The sequence below is a fragment of the Falco peregrinus genome, chromosome Z (genome assembly GCF_023634155.1).
Source record: "Falco peregrinus isolate bFalPer1 chromosome Z, bFalPer1.pri, whole genome shotgun sequence".
Classification (NCBI taxonomy): domain Eukaryota; kingdom Metazoa; phylum Chordata; class Aves; order Falconiformes; family Falconidae; genus Falco; species Falco peregrinus.
The window spans coordinates 74,882,302-74,901,576 of record NC_073739.1 but is presented as its reverse complement, the minus strand read 5'-3'; the positions used below and the strand labels follow the sequence as shown (position 1 = coordinate 74,901,576).

The 19,275-nt window shown below is 53.1% G+C and overlaps 1 protein-coding gene across 2 annotated transcripts in view; it reads left to right on the top strand.

Moving 5' to 3' along the window:
- Nucleotides 1-19,275, top strand: part of CNTFR (ciliary neurotrophic factor receptor) — a 209,866-nt gene that overhangs the window by 171,550 nt on the left and 19,041 nt on the right. For both annotated transcript variants that reach the window (XM_055791562.1, XM_055791561.1), the window contains exons 5-6: nt 13,766-13,883; nt 14,718-14,884. In XM_055791562.1, the coding sequence (XP_055647537.1) occupies nt 13,766-13,883; nt 14,718-14,884 (285 nt within the window). The remainder of the gene's footprint in view (nt 1-13,765; nt 13,884-14,717; nt 14,885-19,275) is intronic.

Below are 19,275 nucleotides of genomic sequence, written 5' to 3'. Positions count from 1 at the left end.
CTTGAGAGGCATCCCACATCTTGGGAGGCTTTTGGCTGGGCTGGGGCTAACATCCCCGTCTTGGTTATAAACCCCAGCTCAGGTAGAGCCATTCTCCCAGCTCTTCGGGATTTCAGATGGCTTTCTTTACCAAGATCTATTGGTAGAGTTACTTTTAATAGCATGTACGTGACATGGAGTGGGATAGACCACTTTGGCTCTGGCTGGCACATTATAAATCTCAGCAAAAAAAAAATAGGGCAAAGGGCTGGGGGGGTTGGGGGGTGAAAAAAAGCAGAAGGAAGAGACCGTTTTCCCAGGGCCCAAAGCAGGCAGGGGTGGGGAGCGGGAAAGGCAGGGTCGTACGGCTCACTGGGGCAGAGTGTGCAGTTGTTTATACTGGAAATGAGTTTCTGTTTATTGCAAGCTATGGTGGGGAGACCACAAAGTGAATGTAAAAGAAAATGGGAAGGGTGTGGGGAAAGTCAGGGGAGGGGAAGTGGGTGCCTTTGACAAACTCCAGAAGTCACGTCTAGTAATAAATCAAGCTGGGATCTGTCCCAGGATACAGGACCCAGAACATCTGCTTGGGCTGTAGGGAAGCTGGGCGGGCGAGGAGGGCTCTCCCAGCCCTGCCTGGGGCCAGGCAGGGGGCCAGGAACTTGGGCAGCTCAGCTGCCCATGGGTGCTGAGCCCGGCCACGCTCACGTGCAGGCAGAGGTGGACTGAGCGCACAGGTTCACCAGGATACATGGGGAGACGCATGCAGGGCCGAAGGCTTTAGCAGGCATCCTCAGTCGACTTCTGCATCCTCAGCAGCTGTCCCTTGGCTGCTCTGTTCCTCCGTTTCCTTGGCTGTAAGGTGGTACAGGGTGCTTTTCTCCCATTCATCACTTCTCCCAAGCTTTGCAGCAACTCCTGCAATGTTTCAGAGCTGGGGCATGGCATAGGTACCACAGAGCAGGGAGGTCCCCTGCCCTTTCCTGTGGCAGCAGGAATTAGTGTGTCAATGGGGCTGCTGCTGAAATCAGAGACAAATTTCCTGATAACCCTACGGGGGCCAGCCTCACATCCATTCTTCGTACAGGCTTTGAAGATATTAAGTGCTAAGAATTTTGGTTTGACATCTGAATCCAGCTGCATTGTTGTGAGAAGCCCTTGCAGGTTATTGCTCTAGACCAACCTTTCATATATAATCTATTGCTGTGGGGTTAGTGCTTCGGAAGGGGTGATGGGCATGCGTTTTGCAGATTTAAGCATTCCCCTCCTTCCTTTTCTTCCCCCCCTCCTTGGAAAATAGATCCTTTTAACCACTGCAGATGACACAATACATGCCAATACTTTTGCAACCCATTTGGCTCACAGCGAGAGCTGCATTTGAGCTACAAACTTCCCCAAAGGTCCAAGTAAAGCATTGGGATGGGGAGGAAAAACAGAGACCATGCATCTGACCTCTGGGTCCTTGCCTGATTCTTGCTTTTCCAGCCAGTATTAGTGCAGAAAGCAGGACAGACAGGCACTGAGATGCATGTGGGAGTTATGACCTCAAAAGTAATTTGCATTTCTTTATGCCGGACCATAGTTTGAGCTGCTCTGCCATAATGCCGTGGGTGCTGCTACAGGAACTGGTCTCTGAAAATGCCCGTGAACAACTTTCAGGGCACGGGGCAGGTACCAAGCTGTGCCTCCGGTATCTCCCTGTTGCAGACAAACCCCAGGTCCTTCCTACCCGATCTAGGCAGGTTCAACCCCATGTCACTGCTGGAAAGGTCAGAAACTTTGGTGGCATCACAGCACTTCACTTACTCCAGGCATGCTGCCTTCCTTCCTGTGCTGCTGGTAGTATATATGCCATGGGAGAGACCTAGCTGCATTGGCATTAACTCAGAGCTGCTTTCTCTGCTCCAGGAGAGGGTGACAAGGTATTTGGGTAAAACCAGACTGCCCTGCTATGTCTACTTTTCCCCAGCACATCTTTGCAGCTCTCCTCCACAGCCCAGTCCCTGCTCCCAGACCTGTCCTTGCTGCTCACCTCATCGCAGAAGGATGCTGAGCCATCTGTGTGCACTGAAGGGAGAGTTGTCCCTGTTGCGGGAGATGTTTGCAGTGTGCACAGAAGCAGTGTGCTCCCAGTCCATGACAGGGCAGTGGAGTTTATGTGATCCAGGACACTGCAGCATTCTTCTGTTGCTGGCGAGGTCCGGACCATGGGGCTTGCTCTTCTGCAGTTTTCTGTGAAGCGCTTCAAAGAGTGCAGCAAAATCCTTCAGTGACTCTAATAACATTTATCTCCAAAGCTCTAGGGTATTCCTTGCTCCCTGTCCCTGTGAAGTTACGCTTTAGGTCTGCTGAAATCCTATCAAATACCTCCTGAGATCCCCTGGAGTCCCAATGACAGTTTATTGAGAGTCCAGGACTGTTTGACCTTGGAGGGAGTGAGAAAGGCAGGGCAAGAAAAAGCAGCCCCGAGCTTCCCTGCCAAATTCCTTGATCCTGTGCTGAGCCTCTTGCAGGGACCATGACCCAGCCAGGAATCAGTCCCAGCCCATCGGTGAGGTATCTGGGCACCATGCCTTCCTCTCTTCTCTGATCCAGGTCTCTTGGGGGTCTGCTGCTCTTCTGGGTAGTGCCACTGCCCAAGCAGTCAGTGCCTCCCCCAGCAAAGCCTCCATGCCCCAGTCACCTTGTGTAGTGCCCATCCTGGCATCCTGCCCCTCTTGCTCTGCCTAAAAGAGATTTGGGGACCTCTGGGTGACAGCTCAGTCCCCAGCTCTGGTTCTTGGTGTTTTCAGGAGGGTTGCCTGCCCTAGGGGAGCTCTTTGGTGGGGGTTTTGCCAGCCTTTGGGAAATAAATAAAATATTTATAACAATATTTTTTCTAACAGTAAATGCTTGTTATTTGTTGGAAGCAAACTGGAGGATGCGTGAGATGCTACTGTCCTCCATGAGGAGGGGCAGGCTGTGCTGAGCATCCAAGTTATTGCTGCCAGGGCAGCACTGCTTTTACCACTGATCTGGTGCTGATGCCCTCAGGAAAAGTGTGTTTGCTTCTGGGGGTTTCATTGTTAAAAGGCCATAGATAAATTAGTGGGAGTCCAGAGGAAAAATGATTAAAGGATTAGAAGATAACGTATGACCTAAAGGGGGGGATTAAGGAATTCAGTGAGGTGCTCGCTGCAGAGCAGAGCTGGGGGAAGCGGGGAGGGAAGAAAATGAAAACAACCTTGCAGAGATTTTACAGGTGATGATTAGAGCGGGTGAAAACAGTCGCTGTGAGTAATTGAGTCAGTTTGTGCTTCATGTTTCGTTTTGCAAATCATGAGCTTTCACGTGGGTGGGTGGGTAGGAGCTCCATGAGCCGTTTGAGCTGTTTGAGTTGCCCTGACCGTGCACACCAGGAGCATCCTGCAGGGCTTGCTCACTGCCACTTGTGGGGATTTAAGTGTTGAGCCAGAATCTGAGGAAGATGAACGTCATTTCTGTAAAGCAAAGAGCCTTTTTTTTAGCTCCCATTTCTTTACAGATGGGCTGAATAATGGGACCTCCCTTGAAGGTAGCTGAGTTAAGGATGCAGCTATTACTTCCAAATGTAGTGAAGCTGGGGGTTGTGTGACTTTCATCATCCCAAGGATCATATTGCCATAAGATAAGAATGAGTCCAGGGCCTGATTCAGGCCTGAGAATAAAGTAAAAAAAAAAAGACGTTTGTAAAGAGAGCAGTGGTGTTGAGCAATGGCATTAGTTGAGCTGTATCTCAGCCCACCCTTTCCAGGAATACCATGTTCCTCTGCTGCGTTTCATTCCCTTGAAGGATGCCCTTTGGGTGAGCTGCAGAGACTGATGCCCTGAAGTTGGATTCCCTCCTCTTTTCTGCCTCCACCCCATGGTACCAGCAGCACGGGGGAGGATTTAGGCTTAAGCTGGGAACCCTTCTACTGTTAGGACTGCACCAATGACATGAAGCTGGGCGAAGCCACCAGTTTAGCAGGGACCGGGGCTCTCACACATGAAGGGGTGCATGGTCCCTGGGGCTGAGGGAAAGGCACAGCCTGCAGATCAGCCCCAAGAAGCAGCATAGCATCTCACCAGGAAAGCAGTGGTGCAGGGCAGAAGGGCAGCCCCAAGGCTGTGAGTCCATGGCCAGGGGATGCTGAGTCTGCATGACCAAACCCAGATGCAATCCAAATAGCCAAAGACAGGGTCAGCTGGAGGGTGAGCAAATGGCTCCACTGCCTGTGCAGACACCTGGTGTGCAGAGGGTTACCTGCACACAGATGCCCACAGATGTCCCCTGTCCCAGCTGGATTCAGGGTGGAGCAGCTGGTGTGGGCTGGAGGGTACCGTGGGGTCTGACTTGTAAGGGGATGGGAGGACAACCTGCAGCATTTTCTCTAGTAGAACGTGAGAGAGAAGAAGAGAGGGTGGTTTTCCATAAATGCTGAAGGAAAAGAGCTTTTGCTGCAAAAAGCCAATCCCAGGGTAAGAAGAAAGTGGATCAGGACTATGTCTGGTTAATAACCACTCCTGTTGGCTCCTCCTCCTGCCCAGGCAGGAGAAGAGAAGCCCCAAAATACCCCTTTCTCTCCTTGGGAGAGTCAGAAATTTCTTACTTCTTCCTCTCCATTCCCCATGGGGTGAGAGACTCCTCTGCCAGCATTTACCCTCTCTGCAAGGTGGTGTGGAGAGCAGCCTGGGGAAGAGCAGGACAGAGAAGGGGACATACCCAGGCTGCATCTTAAAAGGGATGAAGAGAGAAGACGCATTTTTGGAGAGACCCTGGCTGTTAGAGACAGCCCACACTCCCCCTCCGGGAGCGATAGCTGGTAATATTTGTGGCTAGCTTGTTGCTCGGTACATGACAAAATACTTGTAGCTTCCCTCCAGAGACTTCTCCTGGATAAATATACAATTTCCAGGAGTTCTGGTGGGACAGCTTTGCCGAGGATACACGGCTGCTGATGGTCCCAGTTGTGTCTGATTACACCTGGTATTTTCCCTGTCTTCTCCATCTGCAGAGGCGGGGAGGACAGATTGCTTTTTTGCAGCCTTTAAATAAGGTGATGGAGGGGGCAGGGGTATTGCATGGTGTAGATTGTGCAGGGGATTTGTGTCTGGAGTGGGGAAAAGAGGGAAGAGGGGGTGCTAAGTTGTCTTCTGCAAGCTCCGCAGGCATGGAGGCAGGGGGCTGCCATGACACAGACCCTTGGGCTCCCCAATACCAGCCCCTGAGGGCACCCTGCATGCCCCCTGCACAACTGAGCGGAAAAGGCACTGCCCTCCCACAGAGCAGGCAGGGATGTTCCCTCTCTCTAGCTGGCAGCTTTTCCAGCTAAGCTCCTGGAGGGGATTTCCAGGGTTCTGCACAGATTCAGGCTGCAGGGCTGCATGTTGCTCACAGCTGGTGTGGGCTGAGACAAAGCACAGCAGAAACCAATACTTCAGAGCAGTTTTGGGCTACTCTGGTCAAGCCTTTTATCAAGGAGTACTAAGGGAGGCAGCTACTCCTGTTTGGGGATCAGGGCTCTGGTGTGCTGCCATGTGCGCTGACCACAAGCTCCTTGGAGTGAAGAGCAGCTGCTGGAGGACGCTCATGGGTGCTAGGAAGCATTTTCCCACTGTATTGCCTTGGCACAGTGCATCCAGTCCATGTTGAGGAGAAGGGTCCCCTGGAAGCAGAAACTGTTTTGGCAGGTACTGGAAAATCCCATGCAATTTATGCCCTCCATCCCTCCTGGCTCTTTTATAAGGGATAGGTACAGCATTTGGGTGGGAGCTGCGGGGGTGTTAAGCTCTCCTTCGCACATCCCAGCAACAGAAAGTCCCATGGATGTACTGAAAAATGAAAGAGCACATCAGCACCCTACTCTCCTCCTGGGGACTGTAGCCCCTTCCCCACTGGCTGGACATGGCAGCCTGGTGACCAGGGATGCTCCAGCCCCTGGCTGCGGGCAGGGATATGCTCCACATCCCCAGAGACTCCCTTGGCTCTGTTGGCCATCACCTTCCCCTGGGAGCTGCACAGTCCCTCACCCCACATCGGTCTTCAGGTCTTCAGGAGCTGGATGCAGGCCCGGCACACTCAATCCCAGAGCAGCCGGTAACGAGGTTTGGTCATTACTGCCCGAGGCTGTGTGCGAACCAGTGACCTGGCTCTGAAATGGTTTATGTTACATGCAAATCCCCTTGCAGAGGTGTTGGGGGAGGAAAGCCGGCCTTGCCGTGAACTCCCTAGGCTGGAGAGCAAACCCTGTTGCTGCGAGGGTCTTCCTGTGCCCGGTGCACTGGCTGTGCTGCGACATCCTGCCTTGCTGGTGTACCCTTCCCGGGTGTGCCCCACCGAGCATCATGAGCCCCGGCCCTGCTCAAGGCCTGGCGGTGCTACCGTTATACACAAAACAATAATCAGCTGCCGTAACGAGGATGCAGAGTAGCTGAGCTGGCTTCCCTGCTGTTGTGCCGGCTCCAAGTAGAAACAGCTGCATTTGGTTTGGTTAAATGTTTTATTTACTCCCAATTATCCCAGATAACAGATTTGCTTTCTTTTGTTCAATATTTAATACTGTTTCAGAGCAAAGCTGCTCTTTGGTTTCCAATGGAGGATGGGAGGGTTAGGAGGGACTTTCTCCTGTGGTGCGGTCCCAAGCAAAGGCTGGAGGCACTGAGCATAGCTGCTGCGCATTGGTCCCCAGTGCATTCAGCCCAGCATCCTGGCCTGTGGGGACAAGGCCACCTGCAAGAGTACAGTTGGGTTTGGGGTGCCAGTGTGCCAGGTGGGGTCTCCAGGGACCCCACATGGGCATTGCCATGGGACAGCAATGCTGCCCAGCACTGGCACTGCTGGAGACTGGCTCAGTGGCTGGGAGCAAGAGGGTCTGTCATGGGAGATGCCTGATGGCTTCACCTGCCTAAATCGCCTTCCCCACAGCATCCTGCACCTTGGGGAGCATCTCTGCAGAGGGCTGTGGTATCAGCTGGCCACCCCACCCCATGCTGTGGTTGCCAGAGCCCCTCTCCTCTTGCTCTTTGCTCTCACTGCTTAACCAGGCTTGCTTGCTAATTTTTTGAAGGTTGAAAGCTGTCAGGTTGGAAGAACACCTCTGCTGTGCTGCAAATAGCATGGCCTCATGCAGTGCAGGATGAATCAAACTGGTGAGCCTGTTATCACACTGTCCTGCTGCAAGGCAGCTTTTAGGGCTAGGAGCTTGTGCTACAATTTGGGCTTAAAACAGGGCTCTGAAGCTCTCTTTTCTCTACTGAGTAATGCCTCACCCAAAAATTTACAGTGCTGCCTCTTGACGTGCACACTGAATTTTCTGCAAGGGAAATTAGAAAATCCATAGCTTGGTTTATGAGCCCCAATCAGTGTAAAACAGGGCCTTTTAGAAATTTATCTTTTGCTGAGTCCACCTTTTTCTCCAGCACCTTCTGAGGAATAAATTTTTGCTCTTTGAGGCTGGGGAACTAACTCCTAGGTGGCAGCAGGGCCAGCAGACTTTGGTTATAGCCACAGGTATTGCTGGCCCATTTTGGTAGCTCCTGGGGAGATGCTGCATCGTGATGGTGTTGGGGCTGAGCTAGGTGCTGGCTGAATGCAGGCAGCTCTGGTGTTCGGCTGGGATGGCTCATGCTCCAGAGGGATACATCTTTGGTGTTTAATTTCAAGGGGGAGGAATGTCTCCCTGAAAATTTCCCTTCCTAATGTTGGAGTGGCTTAGACTGACTGGGAGAGAACTAAATCCTGTGTCCCTCACTCGCCCAGGTCAGCCAGGAGGTCAGTGAGGGGTGAGCCCGTCTCACCCTGTGCCCCTGCACCCTTGGGCTCTCTTAATTCTCTCTCATATGAAGTTTGCCACATTAATTAAAAATAAAACAAAAAAACAACAAAAGAAAACCCCACCGCTTGCTTAATCCTTCTGGAAGAAGCAGTGGTTTTGAACATGACGTTCCCAGAGTGCAGAAGCATGATGCAGAGGAGCATCACCTGCCTCTGTACTGCCCCGCCGCTGTCCTCTGCTCCTCCTCACCTCACCTTTATCCAAGAACAGCCTGGACAAGGGGTAACACAGCAAAATCAGAGCTTCACTTCACTCCCTTTCTCCAGCAATGAAACACAGCCACATCCCAACATTTGGGGTGGTGGAAGGGACTGTCCCCAGCCACAGCCATGCTGTACTCCAGCACAGGTGGTGCACAGCTGGCAGATGCTCCCCTGATCCACCGGGCAGTAGAAACATGATTTATTCATCATTGTTTTCTTTGTTGTTTCCTACCAGCCTGCTGCACACAGACAATTTTAGAAAAGCAGTGTTAGATAAATAATACATCATGCTTGCAGCCACATGTGCATAACAAAAGCATCTGTGTAGGTGCATATGCAGATGTGCAGGATGTGCTGCTCTCGTGCCCATGTCCCTGCATACTCAGGGCTGGCACCTTGCACCCGGCTGGGTTTCCGTTGTACCCTCCAGCCTCTGCAGCTCTGCTTTCAGTCACTTGAGTGCCTCTTACCGGCACACACCCACCACCTGCAAGGTCATGGCTGTGGTGCAAGAAGTCAGCAGGTGAAGATGTGGAGGGCATGTTAAGCACAGGGAAGAGATGGGGCAGCGATCCTGCCATGGGCGCTGGGGAGATGCAGGGATGCGAACAGCAGGAGTCTGGCAGCAGAACAGAATAGGTGCTGGGATTGCTCCCCAGTGCAGGGCAGCACAGTGGTCCTGCCCACACGCAGGCAGGCTGTGTCATGGCTGTAGCTCTAGCACAAGCACATGCTGCTGCCGTGGTCCCTGGAGGCTTTGCTGTCCCAAAAGTGGGATGGTGAGTTATGCAGTTGACCCCACAAGCACTCTGTAGGATCAGTATCTCCCAGCAGCCCAGCGCCTGAATATGCCCTGAGTGCACCAGAAGAAATACCTCCTACAGAAGTGTTTGAGAGGCCTCTTAAAACTTTTATTGGTACTATTTTTTGTATCCCTCCACCTGTGGAGCAAGGCATCTTTAGTACGTTCAGCCCTCAGCAGGAGAGTAAAATTATAACTGATCCATTTCAGAAACCTCTAAAAATGACCTAAAATAACTTTTCTATATATAAAAATGCCACAATTTTAATATCCATTATCTCATGACCTAGCAGAGCTAGGAAAAGCTATTGTAGATCATTTTTAGTGGTTTCTAAAATGGATTGGTCACAGTTTCCCCTGCACAGTAGGACTCAAGGTACAAGGACGACTGGGCTTTAGAGATGGGGAGGGAGGCAAAAATCTGTGTCTGTGCTGGTGCATCCAGAGCTGTTCCATCCTCAAGGACCACTTGTTGTGCTCTCCCCAGCTGAGCAGAGATGCTGGACTTGGGCAAGCAACAGCTATTTCCAACAAGTCAGAGAGGCAGCGGTCAAACAGATGCAAAGCCTGGGGCACCGTATGGTAGGAAAGCAAATCCTGCCCCTGCCACTGGTCTTCTGTGGGATCTGCAGAGTCAATGCCCCCGACACCAGCTTTTGCTGCCTGTCGTAGCTCTGAATTTTGCTAGAATATTTCACAGCTTATGAGGTGGGATGCACCTGGCTGTGGCGCAGCCTTTCATCCGCTTTCCCTGAGCTTTTGCAGCAAAGCTGGTTGCAGCCCAAGCTACTTGGAAGCCACAATGGCTGGGCATTAAACATGCCAGTTTTGCATATAGGACATCAGCAGAGCACGTGGGAGAAGTGGCTTCCTGCCATGCGAGAGGTTAATAGGCAGATTAGAGAGGGCAGGCGCTGTTTGCAGCGAAAGGAAAGGAGCTCTGCCTTTACAGGGTTCAGCAGCTCCATGAAGCGACAAGGAAGTAAATATTTGCCAGCATTAGGGAGGCTGCACCCAGAAGCCTGGGGAGAAATGCCCGTGCAGGGGCAACATGTTGCTCAGGCTGTTATCAGCATGAGGCAGGGACTGAGAGCTGGATGTCAGATGGGGGAGGATGGAGGAGGCTGGGGTGGGACACCCCACACCCAGAGGCACTGCCCAAAGCCTGAGGGCAGAAAAAGCCTTTAATGCTCCCTTGATGGCTTTGTTTTCCTCCGCTGCCTTTCTTACATCTCTCCATTGCTGGACTGCCTGGCCCACCTCCAAAGACAGCATTACAGACCGACGGATCGATTGGAGCCTGCAATTTTATTTGCTCTCTTTAAGAGCCTTTGATGGGCACGATGAGCTGTGCTGGCGAGTGCCTTTCCTAGGAGAGGAGGGGAGAGGAACAAGGTTGCAAGCCACCATCTCCCATAGGGAGATAGTGACCCTTCTGCCAGCTTGGGGGAGACACCATGGCAGGGAGGGCAAAGACGGCTGTTCAGTGCACTGTGGCATCTGAAAAGGGACTTGCAGCCCTCTCCTTCGTGGCACCCGGTAGTCATGGTCACCCACCCTGCCCTCTCCTATGAGGTGGACTTTCTGCCTGTCAAGATGGAAAGTAGGGCAGTTGCATGATATCCCCCTCACAAAATTACTGTGGCTCTGGGACTAATGGTTCTTTGGAGAGGTAGAGGTGGAGGTGGCAGGAATGTCCACATGAGACAGCTTGTCCGTGTCCAGAAAGAAAGGGCAATGTCTGGAGTGAGACAGGCTTTGTAGAGCAGCGTCCTTTCAGCTGCAGTGGGCTGAGGATGCTGCATGGGCACCAGGATGGCAGAGATACAGGGGTCCTTTTGTCCCCCAGGGTCTCCTTCCACCTCTGGCTTGCTAAAAGAAGATGAAAGGTGGAGGATGCTATGGGCACAGAGGCTGCATTTGGGGCCCCAGTCTTGGAGCAGAGGACAGGATCTTCAAGGCATTCAAGGCTGTGAAAGTGGGGCATCTCCAAAGGTGGCTGCAGAGCGGGGGTGAAACTGGGAGGCAGTTTGGGCAGCCCCCCTTCTCCCAGCAAAGCAAACCTGGAGGCACAAGCCCACCCCAGCCTCCTCAGTGCAGGAATTAGCACAGATCACCAAGAGCCACATCCAGCATAACACTGGAGACAACGGAGGTAAATTGCCCTCAGATGAACTAATTGTGGCTCCGTAGCAGTGCAGCATCTGGGGCCGCCAGCAAGGCAGAGCCTCCGCGTCGGGCAGGGGCCCTGCAGGACTTCAGGGATGCTTGCCGAAGCCTCAGCTGCCTCTGTGCAGCTTCTCGGCTGGCTCCGGGTGTCCCGGCAGCATCCCCCGCTCCCTCCCTGCCGCGGCTCTCTCCAGCCCCCAGCCCGGTGCGCCGGTGCCAGGCGGGTGCTGCTAGCCCACACTGCCACCGCGCGGCCGCTGGCCCCCCAGAGTCTGTCCCTGCCCCCCCTGCCCCCCCTGCACACTCCCCAAAACACCCCCCGGGAGCCCCCAACGCCCCCCCTTCCCGCCCCATTGCCCCCTGCAAAGGGCAATGGTGCCCTGCGGTTGCTCATGCCTCACTCCGGGGGCAGCTGTGGGGCAGGGAAGGGGTTAAGGAGCAGAGGAGGAGGAGGAGGAGGAGGGGGAGGAAGAGGAGGAGAAGGGAGCTGTTAGCAGGGATCAGACCCTGGTCTCTGGCCTTGCGATTAGCCATTCTGTTTTGCTGCGGAGGGTCTGCTTGAATAATTTAGCTCGGAGGCTCATTAACCAGGCTCTGGCCTTCGTCTGCTGGCTGAAGGCTGAAATAGCCATTAGGAGGAACACGCATCACGGACCAGCACAGCCTCCCCTCCCGGCTGGCCCCCTCCTTTCCCTCTCCCTCTCTCTTTCCCTCCCATCTCCCTCTCTGTGCTCCCTGATTCTGCTGCCCTTGGCTCTCTTGTCATCTGGTTTGCTCCCTCTCCAGCCTAGGAGACGTGCCAGTGCTGTCATGTGTGCAAGCCCCGTGCCTCAGTTTCCCCTTTGTAGACAGCAGTACGGTGCTACACCTGGAGCTTGTGGCATCCCCCCAGAAAGCTTTTCTAGCAAAATTCATCATTATCTTCTGACCATGGGCTCTGTTGTGCAACGCCATGCTAGGATCCTGGCAGCCCACCCTGGCAGTCTATGCTCATGGCAAACAGGCAGGGTTGGCCCTCTCCAGCAGGCTGGTTGGCCTGCTGTTTCCCATCAGGGTCCTGGTCCTAGATGCATCCCCAGGCATGTTACACCGTTGAGTCCAGGGCTGCACCTAAGTGGGACAGAGGACACCAGCAGCTCTGCAGGGCTGCATGCCACGTGGGGGATTTGCACAGACATGGCTGCAGTGAGGTGCCATTTTGTGTTGATGTTGTGAGGCTTTGGCACTTTCTCCTAGTGCTGCCAGCTCACCGGTGCAGCAAGGACACACTTAGCCAACTCACTGCATCCTTTGCTTTTCTGGCACAGCATGCAGAGGGGTTTTAGCTTGGTGCATGGCTTCCCTGCACCAACATCAGTATGGGCTGCTCCATAGCAAGACATGGTGCCCGCACACTGCTGTGGGACTGGTGATTGGCCCTTGCAGCCTTGGGGGAAGGATTTTCCCAGCCTGTGGGTGCTCCCTGAACTCTTGCATCACTTATATCCTGGTTTGCATCTTACTTTTGGTAATGGCCTCGGTGGCAGGGAGGAGAGCAGTTAGCCATGTGGTGGGGAGCACTGCCAGAAGTGCAGCAGCATGATGGGCAGCAATGTCTGCACTGAGGCTCCAGGTCTGCTGGGTTTGTTGCAAAACCTCTGCCTGGAGAGAAAAGCGTGTCCTGGGACATCCTGGGTGGATGCATGGGAACAAGCAATAACGAAGGAAGGGAAAGAGAGTTTAGGCTGAACACCACAGATTCAGACAGCCTTTCTGAGGGAGCCCTGGTGCACATTCAGCCCAGGGAGTGTATTTTATGGCAAGGTACTGTGCCAAAGTGTTGCAGTCAGAGCCAGACTCTGCTCTTAGCAATGCAAGTGTCCAAGTACCAAGAGAGGTATACTTGGGTGTCAGTTCAGGTAAGATTTTTACCAGCCTAACAAGGGCAAAATTTATCAGCTGAAAGGTGTTGCATCTCATCCTCCTGCACGCACTGGCCCTCGGCATTTTGCGGAGTCTTCCTGCAGCTCTGTGCTCCTGCAAGGAGCACAAATTGCACATATGTCTGGGAAAGCCAAATGTAGTGTGAACACTTGCTTGGATTTCAAATCCTCTTCTGCCTCTAACCTCTGTAACCAGCTGATGAGGCCAGAGGAAGGCTGCTCCCCAGTGCATGCTCTCGTCCTATCTCCAGGTGCCTCTCCGTCTCTTGGGAGGCAGGGCTCTGGGGTGGGATGTTCTGCCCCGCTGCTGAAAACATTATGCCAGTCCTCCTGCAGAGCTGAATTTTCTCTGCTTGTTTCATAACGATCATTGTCTTGCCATAAGTGGTCTTCTCCCTCCCTCTGAGGACCTCTGGTCTTTTTGAGGATCAGCCCTCAAGAAGTTTATCACTCCTTGGGGACGTGGCAGAGAAAGCTGTGAATGCTGTAGCTTAATGGGTTCAAGAGAGCAGCACCTGCTCACCGGTGATGTCTTTGTCACAGCCTTGAAGACAGTGTCCTGTAGTACCTGCCAACCTCCTGCATCCCTCATTAGAGCCAGTGACCTGCCAGGGGAGAAGGCGAGCTGCTGTGCACAGCTCAGTCCAAGGCAAGGCCACATGAGGGACATCGGCAGCAGATGTGGGACAAAGGACCCCAGTGCTTTGAGCAGCTGATAAACACAGACCACACTCCCCTTGCAAACTGTGTTCCCTCCCAGCTGGCAGCAGTTGAGAGTGGAGGGACAACCCCTTGTTCAGGACCTGGTGATAATCCCACCTTGATGGGTAATTGCTCTTTCTCTTTCCCTGGCAGCCCCGCCAAAGGAGCCAGTGCTGATGTGCCGGTCCAACAACTACCCAAAGGGTTTCTACTGCAGCTGGCACCTGCCTACTCCCACCTACATCCCCAACTCCTTCAACATCTCTGTCATGTAAGTGCCTGGGAAGGGAGGACGCAGCAGGGTGAGCTTTTATCCCTACAGCCTGGGGCAGGTCCCAAGCAGTGCATTCTTGGGGCAGTGGTTCTGGCCTCCACTGAGCATACAGGATCAGGGCCCCCGAAATCACCCTGGAGAAAGATGCTCCAGGGACATTCAAACTGGTTGCTTGGCACTGTGGCTTTGTCCTAATAAAGTTCCAGTTTCCCCAGAGGTGATCAGGGAAGACCCTAGCTCCCAGCTCCTCTTTCCATGCTCCCCAAGTCCATCCTCTCTGCACCACTTGTCCATAGTGGAGGCTGTGCCTGGTGGTTTTGGTGCATTTGGCACAGGTGTGTTCCCTTCTGCTGTATGCTGGCTGTGGCCAGGCAGCAGCAGTGTCCCTCGCCTAGAACTGGCCATGGCATGGCATGGCATCATCCCCCACCCTGTGCCCAGGTCCTGGCACAGCCCTTATACAGGCTGATGCCATGCATTATCTTCTGGGGCTTTTGTCACCAGCAGAAAGGAGATCCCATTCCTCTCGTAGGAGGAACAGAGCCAACCCCAACCCCAGCAGGGTCTCATCCTTTCCTTGGGGCCAGTGTGAGGACATTTGCTGCAGTCTCTGTGCAAGCTTAGAATAAAATATCACACACATGAGCCTGCATAATTCCCCAGCAGCAGGAAAGCAGCCCTTTGGCTGCAGCAGGGGCTGGTACACGGAGGCTTCAGGCAAAGCAGGGATGCAGCACTGTTCCTTCTGCCTCCTCCCTCCAGCAACATGGGTGCATCCCCACCCCGAGCCGTGCTCCTTAGGTAACAGCTCTTCTTGCCTCTACTTTCCAGACATGGCACAAGAGAGATGGTCTGTGAGAAAGATGTATTTCCAAAAAACAGGTGTCACATCAGATACCTCCAGCTCTTCTCGACGGTGAAGTACAAGGTGACTCTGACAGTCACGAATCCTCTGGGCAAAAACTCCACCACTCTCACCTTTGACGAGTTCACCATAGGTAACTTCTGTGGCAGCAGCTGGCCTCTCTGTGGCGGTGTTGGGGTTAGCTTGCTCTGCACATAGCAATGCCCGCCACAGTGACGGGCCAGGGAAGGGGCTCACTCTCCAAGGGGAGCCTCTGCCTATCCATGCATGAGATGGAGCCAGGGTCTGAGCCACGCTGGCATCCTCCTGGTGCCCCGCTCATTCTCATGGCTCTGCAGTCACTGATGCTGGCACCTGAACATCCTGGCAGACCCAGGCAGGATGCCCACAGGCAGCCCCCATGCTGGTCCCATCAGTGGCCTGGTACCCTGTCTGGTCCCATCCCAGGTGGTCCAGGTCTTCTGTGGTTGCTAATCTCCTCCCTGCTTGGGGGCTGGGAAAGAGGATGCCATGCACCAGGGCAGAGGGCTGTGAAACTGGTGTGGCCCAAATGGCATTGCCCTTCTTGCCCCTTTGAGTGTTTCTAAAAGAGAGGTTTGATGGTTGTGCTGGAAGCAGAGTCCCGAGAATTAGGACTGGAAGAGAAATTAAAATGTCCCATCCTCTTCCTCCCATCCTTGGTCAGGATAAAGCCCTCCCAAAGTCATCCTTGACCAGCCCTTACCTAGCATGCTCCTAAAACCCCTGTTCCCTGCTTTGCACCTCTTCACTGCCCTGTCCAGGCAGTGACTGCTGTGCAGTGTGGGAGGGGGGGGCAGCAGGCGCTGAGGGCTGGGGTGTCTGTGCCAACGGCTGTGCTGCAGGGATGCTGCCCAACCTCATCCAGACCCATGGCTTGGATGGTCCTCTGACTGTGAAGGACTGGTGTGGACCGAGCAATGCAGTGCCAAGCATAGCAAAGCAGTGAGCTGGACACAGCGCTTTCACCACCAGCCAAAGCCGGATTACAGCCACTGCCACGACAAGACTGTCCATCCTCAAAGAACAGGAAAAATGGGAGAGAATAGAGCTCAGAACACATCAAAAAACAATTTTCTGGTTACATGTGGCAATTACTGGACCAGAAACAAATAAATGAATCCTTGAAGTGCAGCCAGCAGTCAGTCTTTGCCTTCAACGTGCTGCATGTCCCAGTCTTGAGTGGCTGGAAGTGCCAGAGTACAAGAAGAGGAGCTCCACTGCTATCCCAGATTTTCCCTTTCTGCCCCAAAACCTGGAAAACATCAAACAAGAACTGAGATGCCAGCTCTGAACAGAGCAGGGAAATTATTTTGGAGCAGGGACTGTCCTGCTGTGTGCCTGCAGCTGTGCTCCATATCTGAGGCTTGTATTCGTCAGTGCATTTTGAATGTTGATAACAAGGCAGAGACCTTAGCAGGGAAGTGGTAGAGTTTTAGTCACTTGGGTGCCTTTAAATGGATATTTTTGTGTTTGTAGAAGATACACTCCTTAAAAATGAAGGTAATCTGCAGCCTGCAGGGCCCAGGGCAGCAATTAAGCTGCATTTTCTGAGTTCCTTGCATTCCCTCCTGCAGGAGTTCAGGGCATCATCCTTTAACATCTGCATCCCACCCATGCCCTGCCTGGCTTCCCAAACATCTGGTCCTTTCTCCAGCACACAAGGGCAACCCCCCTGGGAAGCACACCCAGCTGCAAGCTCCGGGCATCCCAGCACCAGCACAAGCCGGATCCAGCCCAGCAGTTTGAACTCATCCCAGGTCAGAGGAGCAGTAAGCAGAGGGCAGCGCTGCCCCACGCCAGCCATTAGCATGGGTGCAATATTGCTGCCTCCTGCAAGAGTGCCTGGAGGGGTGCAGGATGCCTGAACATGTCCTGGCAGTTGCAGTGGGAGGTGAGTCCCCCTGCACCACCTGGCAGATATTTTAACACCTTCCAGGATGGCATTTGGGGAGGAATGATGGGCCAGTGCCAATATGAAGGGCTATGTCCTGCACCCTGGAGGCAGCGTGCTCCCATAAACACTTCAGTATCTAGTGGCCATAAAATCTTCACGTTCTGTACAGCTATGAAATTCTCCTCCTCAGGATTTGGTATGGCAGCCGTGCGTAAGAAGCATAGACATGGTGTTGAGTGAGTGTGTTCAAGCAGTCAGTCAGCAGATTTAACAGAGTCATTAGAGGATGAATTCAGCTGCTGCCGATCAACAGCCACCTACCCTGCACGGAACATCTTCATGTGCCGTCCCGGTGTTTCCAATTAAAACAAACACAACGCATTAATGTATTTTGCTGTGCAACTTTGCCCCATGTTGCCTTGTCTCCTTGAAGAAGCCTCTGCATTTCAGTGTTTCTTCTGGCTTCCTTCCCTGTGTCTGCAAACCCAGGGCTGTCGCCTGGTGTGGTGGGTGCTTGCAGTGTGTATCTATCACCCAGTAGGTTCCCTGGGGATCTCTATCAGCATGATCTGGGCTGAGATCTCAGAAGCTGTGCTGAATTTCGCTCTGCTAGATGGAGGGGTGGGAAAGCTATGCCTCAGGACAAAACCACTGCATCGGCTCATGGCAAAAATGCCGCGTGGGAGCATTGCAACATGTGCACGCATCCTGCTAAAATGGAGAGATGATGTCAACCACTGCATGATGCTTCTCCTAAAATCCCAGTGCTGGGGATGTCAGAGCCTGCCATGGGTTTTTCCCTCAGCCTAAAGAAAACCATCACACCTTCTGCATGGAGGTTAAACTGCAGGTGCGAAGCCCTGATCTCATGCCCTACTGGAGATGGGGCAGCCTTCAGCCAGTGCAAGAGTGGTGCAAGGCTGACAGCTCTCCTGGCACAATCTGAGCTGGGAGCAGACCCACTGCTGGGTCAGACCACCCACCCAGCCTGAGCAAGCACAAAAAGCCCCCTGGGAAGGAATGACCTCCTTAGGTTTTGCTTCCTCTCTCCTTCCTCCTCACCTGGAGCCCCCAGCAGAAAATACTTCCCTGGCTGCTCAGGAGGAGGGACCCTAATTCAGTAGAAAATGACTGATACTTTCTTTTGCTATCCTGAGCCCATGCCTTGATGGTAGTCATGCTGTGCTGGTTATTAGCAGCCAGCTGTGAGAGGTCACCCCACATTGTCATTTTCAATGATGACTGAAAAAGCTTTTCCGGCCCTCTGGTCTTCATCTCTCATTGATAGGAGATCTGGGCTGCCTTCCTCCTCATCCTGCTCCTGGAAATTGTTTTTATAACTACATCTTTTGCAAAGGTATCAATGTTAATAAAGGTGAACATGGGGAGGGCAAGGTTCTGCAAAGCCTTGCAGACTTCAGGGCTCCAACCCAAGGCAGGAGGAGGTGGGAAAAGGGCTGGAGGAGCTGGGTGGGAGAGAGCCTGGAGGCAGGGGAAAGTGCCAGGGAAGAGTGAGGTGGTGTATCAGGAGCTGCCACCTCCATTGTGACAGCTGGAACAGTATGGGAACGTTTGTGGCCCTCCAGAACATAACTCCACCTTCCTTGCTTGTGCTTCAGCCCAAGAACCAGGTAGGTGGCGCATGCATCACCCTGTCAAGCAGGGGCATCACCATCATGCAGCAACACTGGCATCCCACCTTGGTACCTTTCTCTTCATGTGAGCCTGGGGCAAATTAGCAAGAGAAGTTGCACAGCATTGGAAGGAGGAAGGCAGCCTTGGACAAGGCCTTGTAGGCATGGCGACCTTCCCCAGATCTGTCACCCATCCCTTGTGTGACCTTGAAAGGTCATTTGATTCTCCCAGCTCCAGCTCTGGGGTGATCAAGACACAGAGCATCTCACAGGGGCTGTATGAGGACAAACGTGCCTATGTCTGTATGAAATTCAAAGTCTCTGAACACCGGTATACAGTTGCCTAGGCAGAAGGTCAGTTCAATTCATACTACTTAGGGAGGCAGAATTAAATTACCTAGACTGACATTTGGCTAAGACATGGAGTTTAATATCCCTCTGCTCGTCGAAAATGCCAGGGGATATTTAATGGCCGCAAGGGATCCATTTTAGTGCTCGTTGGAGAGACAGGATGGGCGACAGGCCCCTCCATGCTGCAGGGTCTCAGCTGCCTTTCTGAACCACCAGCTTCATTTCAAGATGTGTCTAACAACAGCCAGGGGTGATGGATAGCTAAAGACTTGCAGTAAAGCGTGAGCGTGCAGAGCCTTTAGGAAAAGCCGCGCTCCACAGCTCTTCTTGCACGCTGAGCCCTTCCTTGGACGTGGCAGCCAAAAACCAAGTGGGAAAGGCTGTGAGTCGCCTCCTGGCCAAGTCCCCTTCCCAGGAATGTCTGATGATGCTCCCTCGGCTCTGCACGATAATATTACGTCTGGTTTTGTAGCCACTTAACCAGTATTCAGCCTAATGCCTATCGTCCATTACTATTACTATTATTGCTTTTATTATGTTACTGCCTGCAGGCCCTGCTAAGGACAGGGCTCTTATGCTGGCTGATGTATGGCCAGACAGCCCCTGCCTCACCATGTGTGAGCT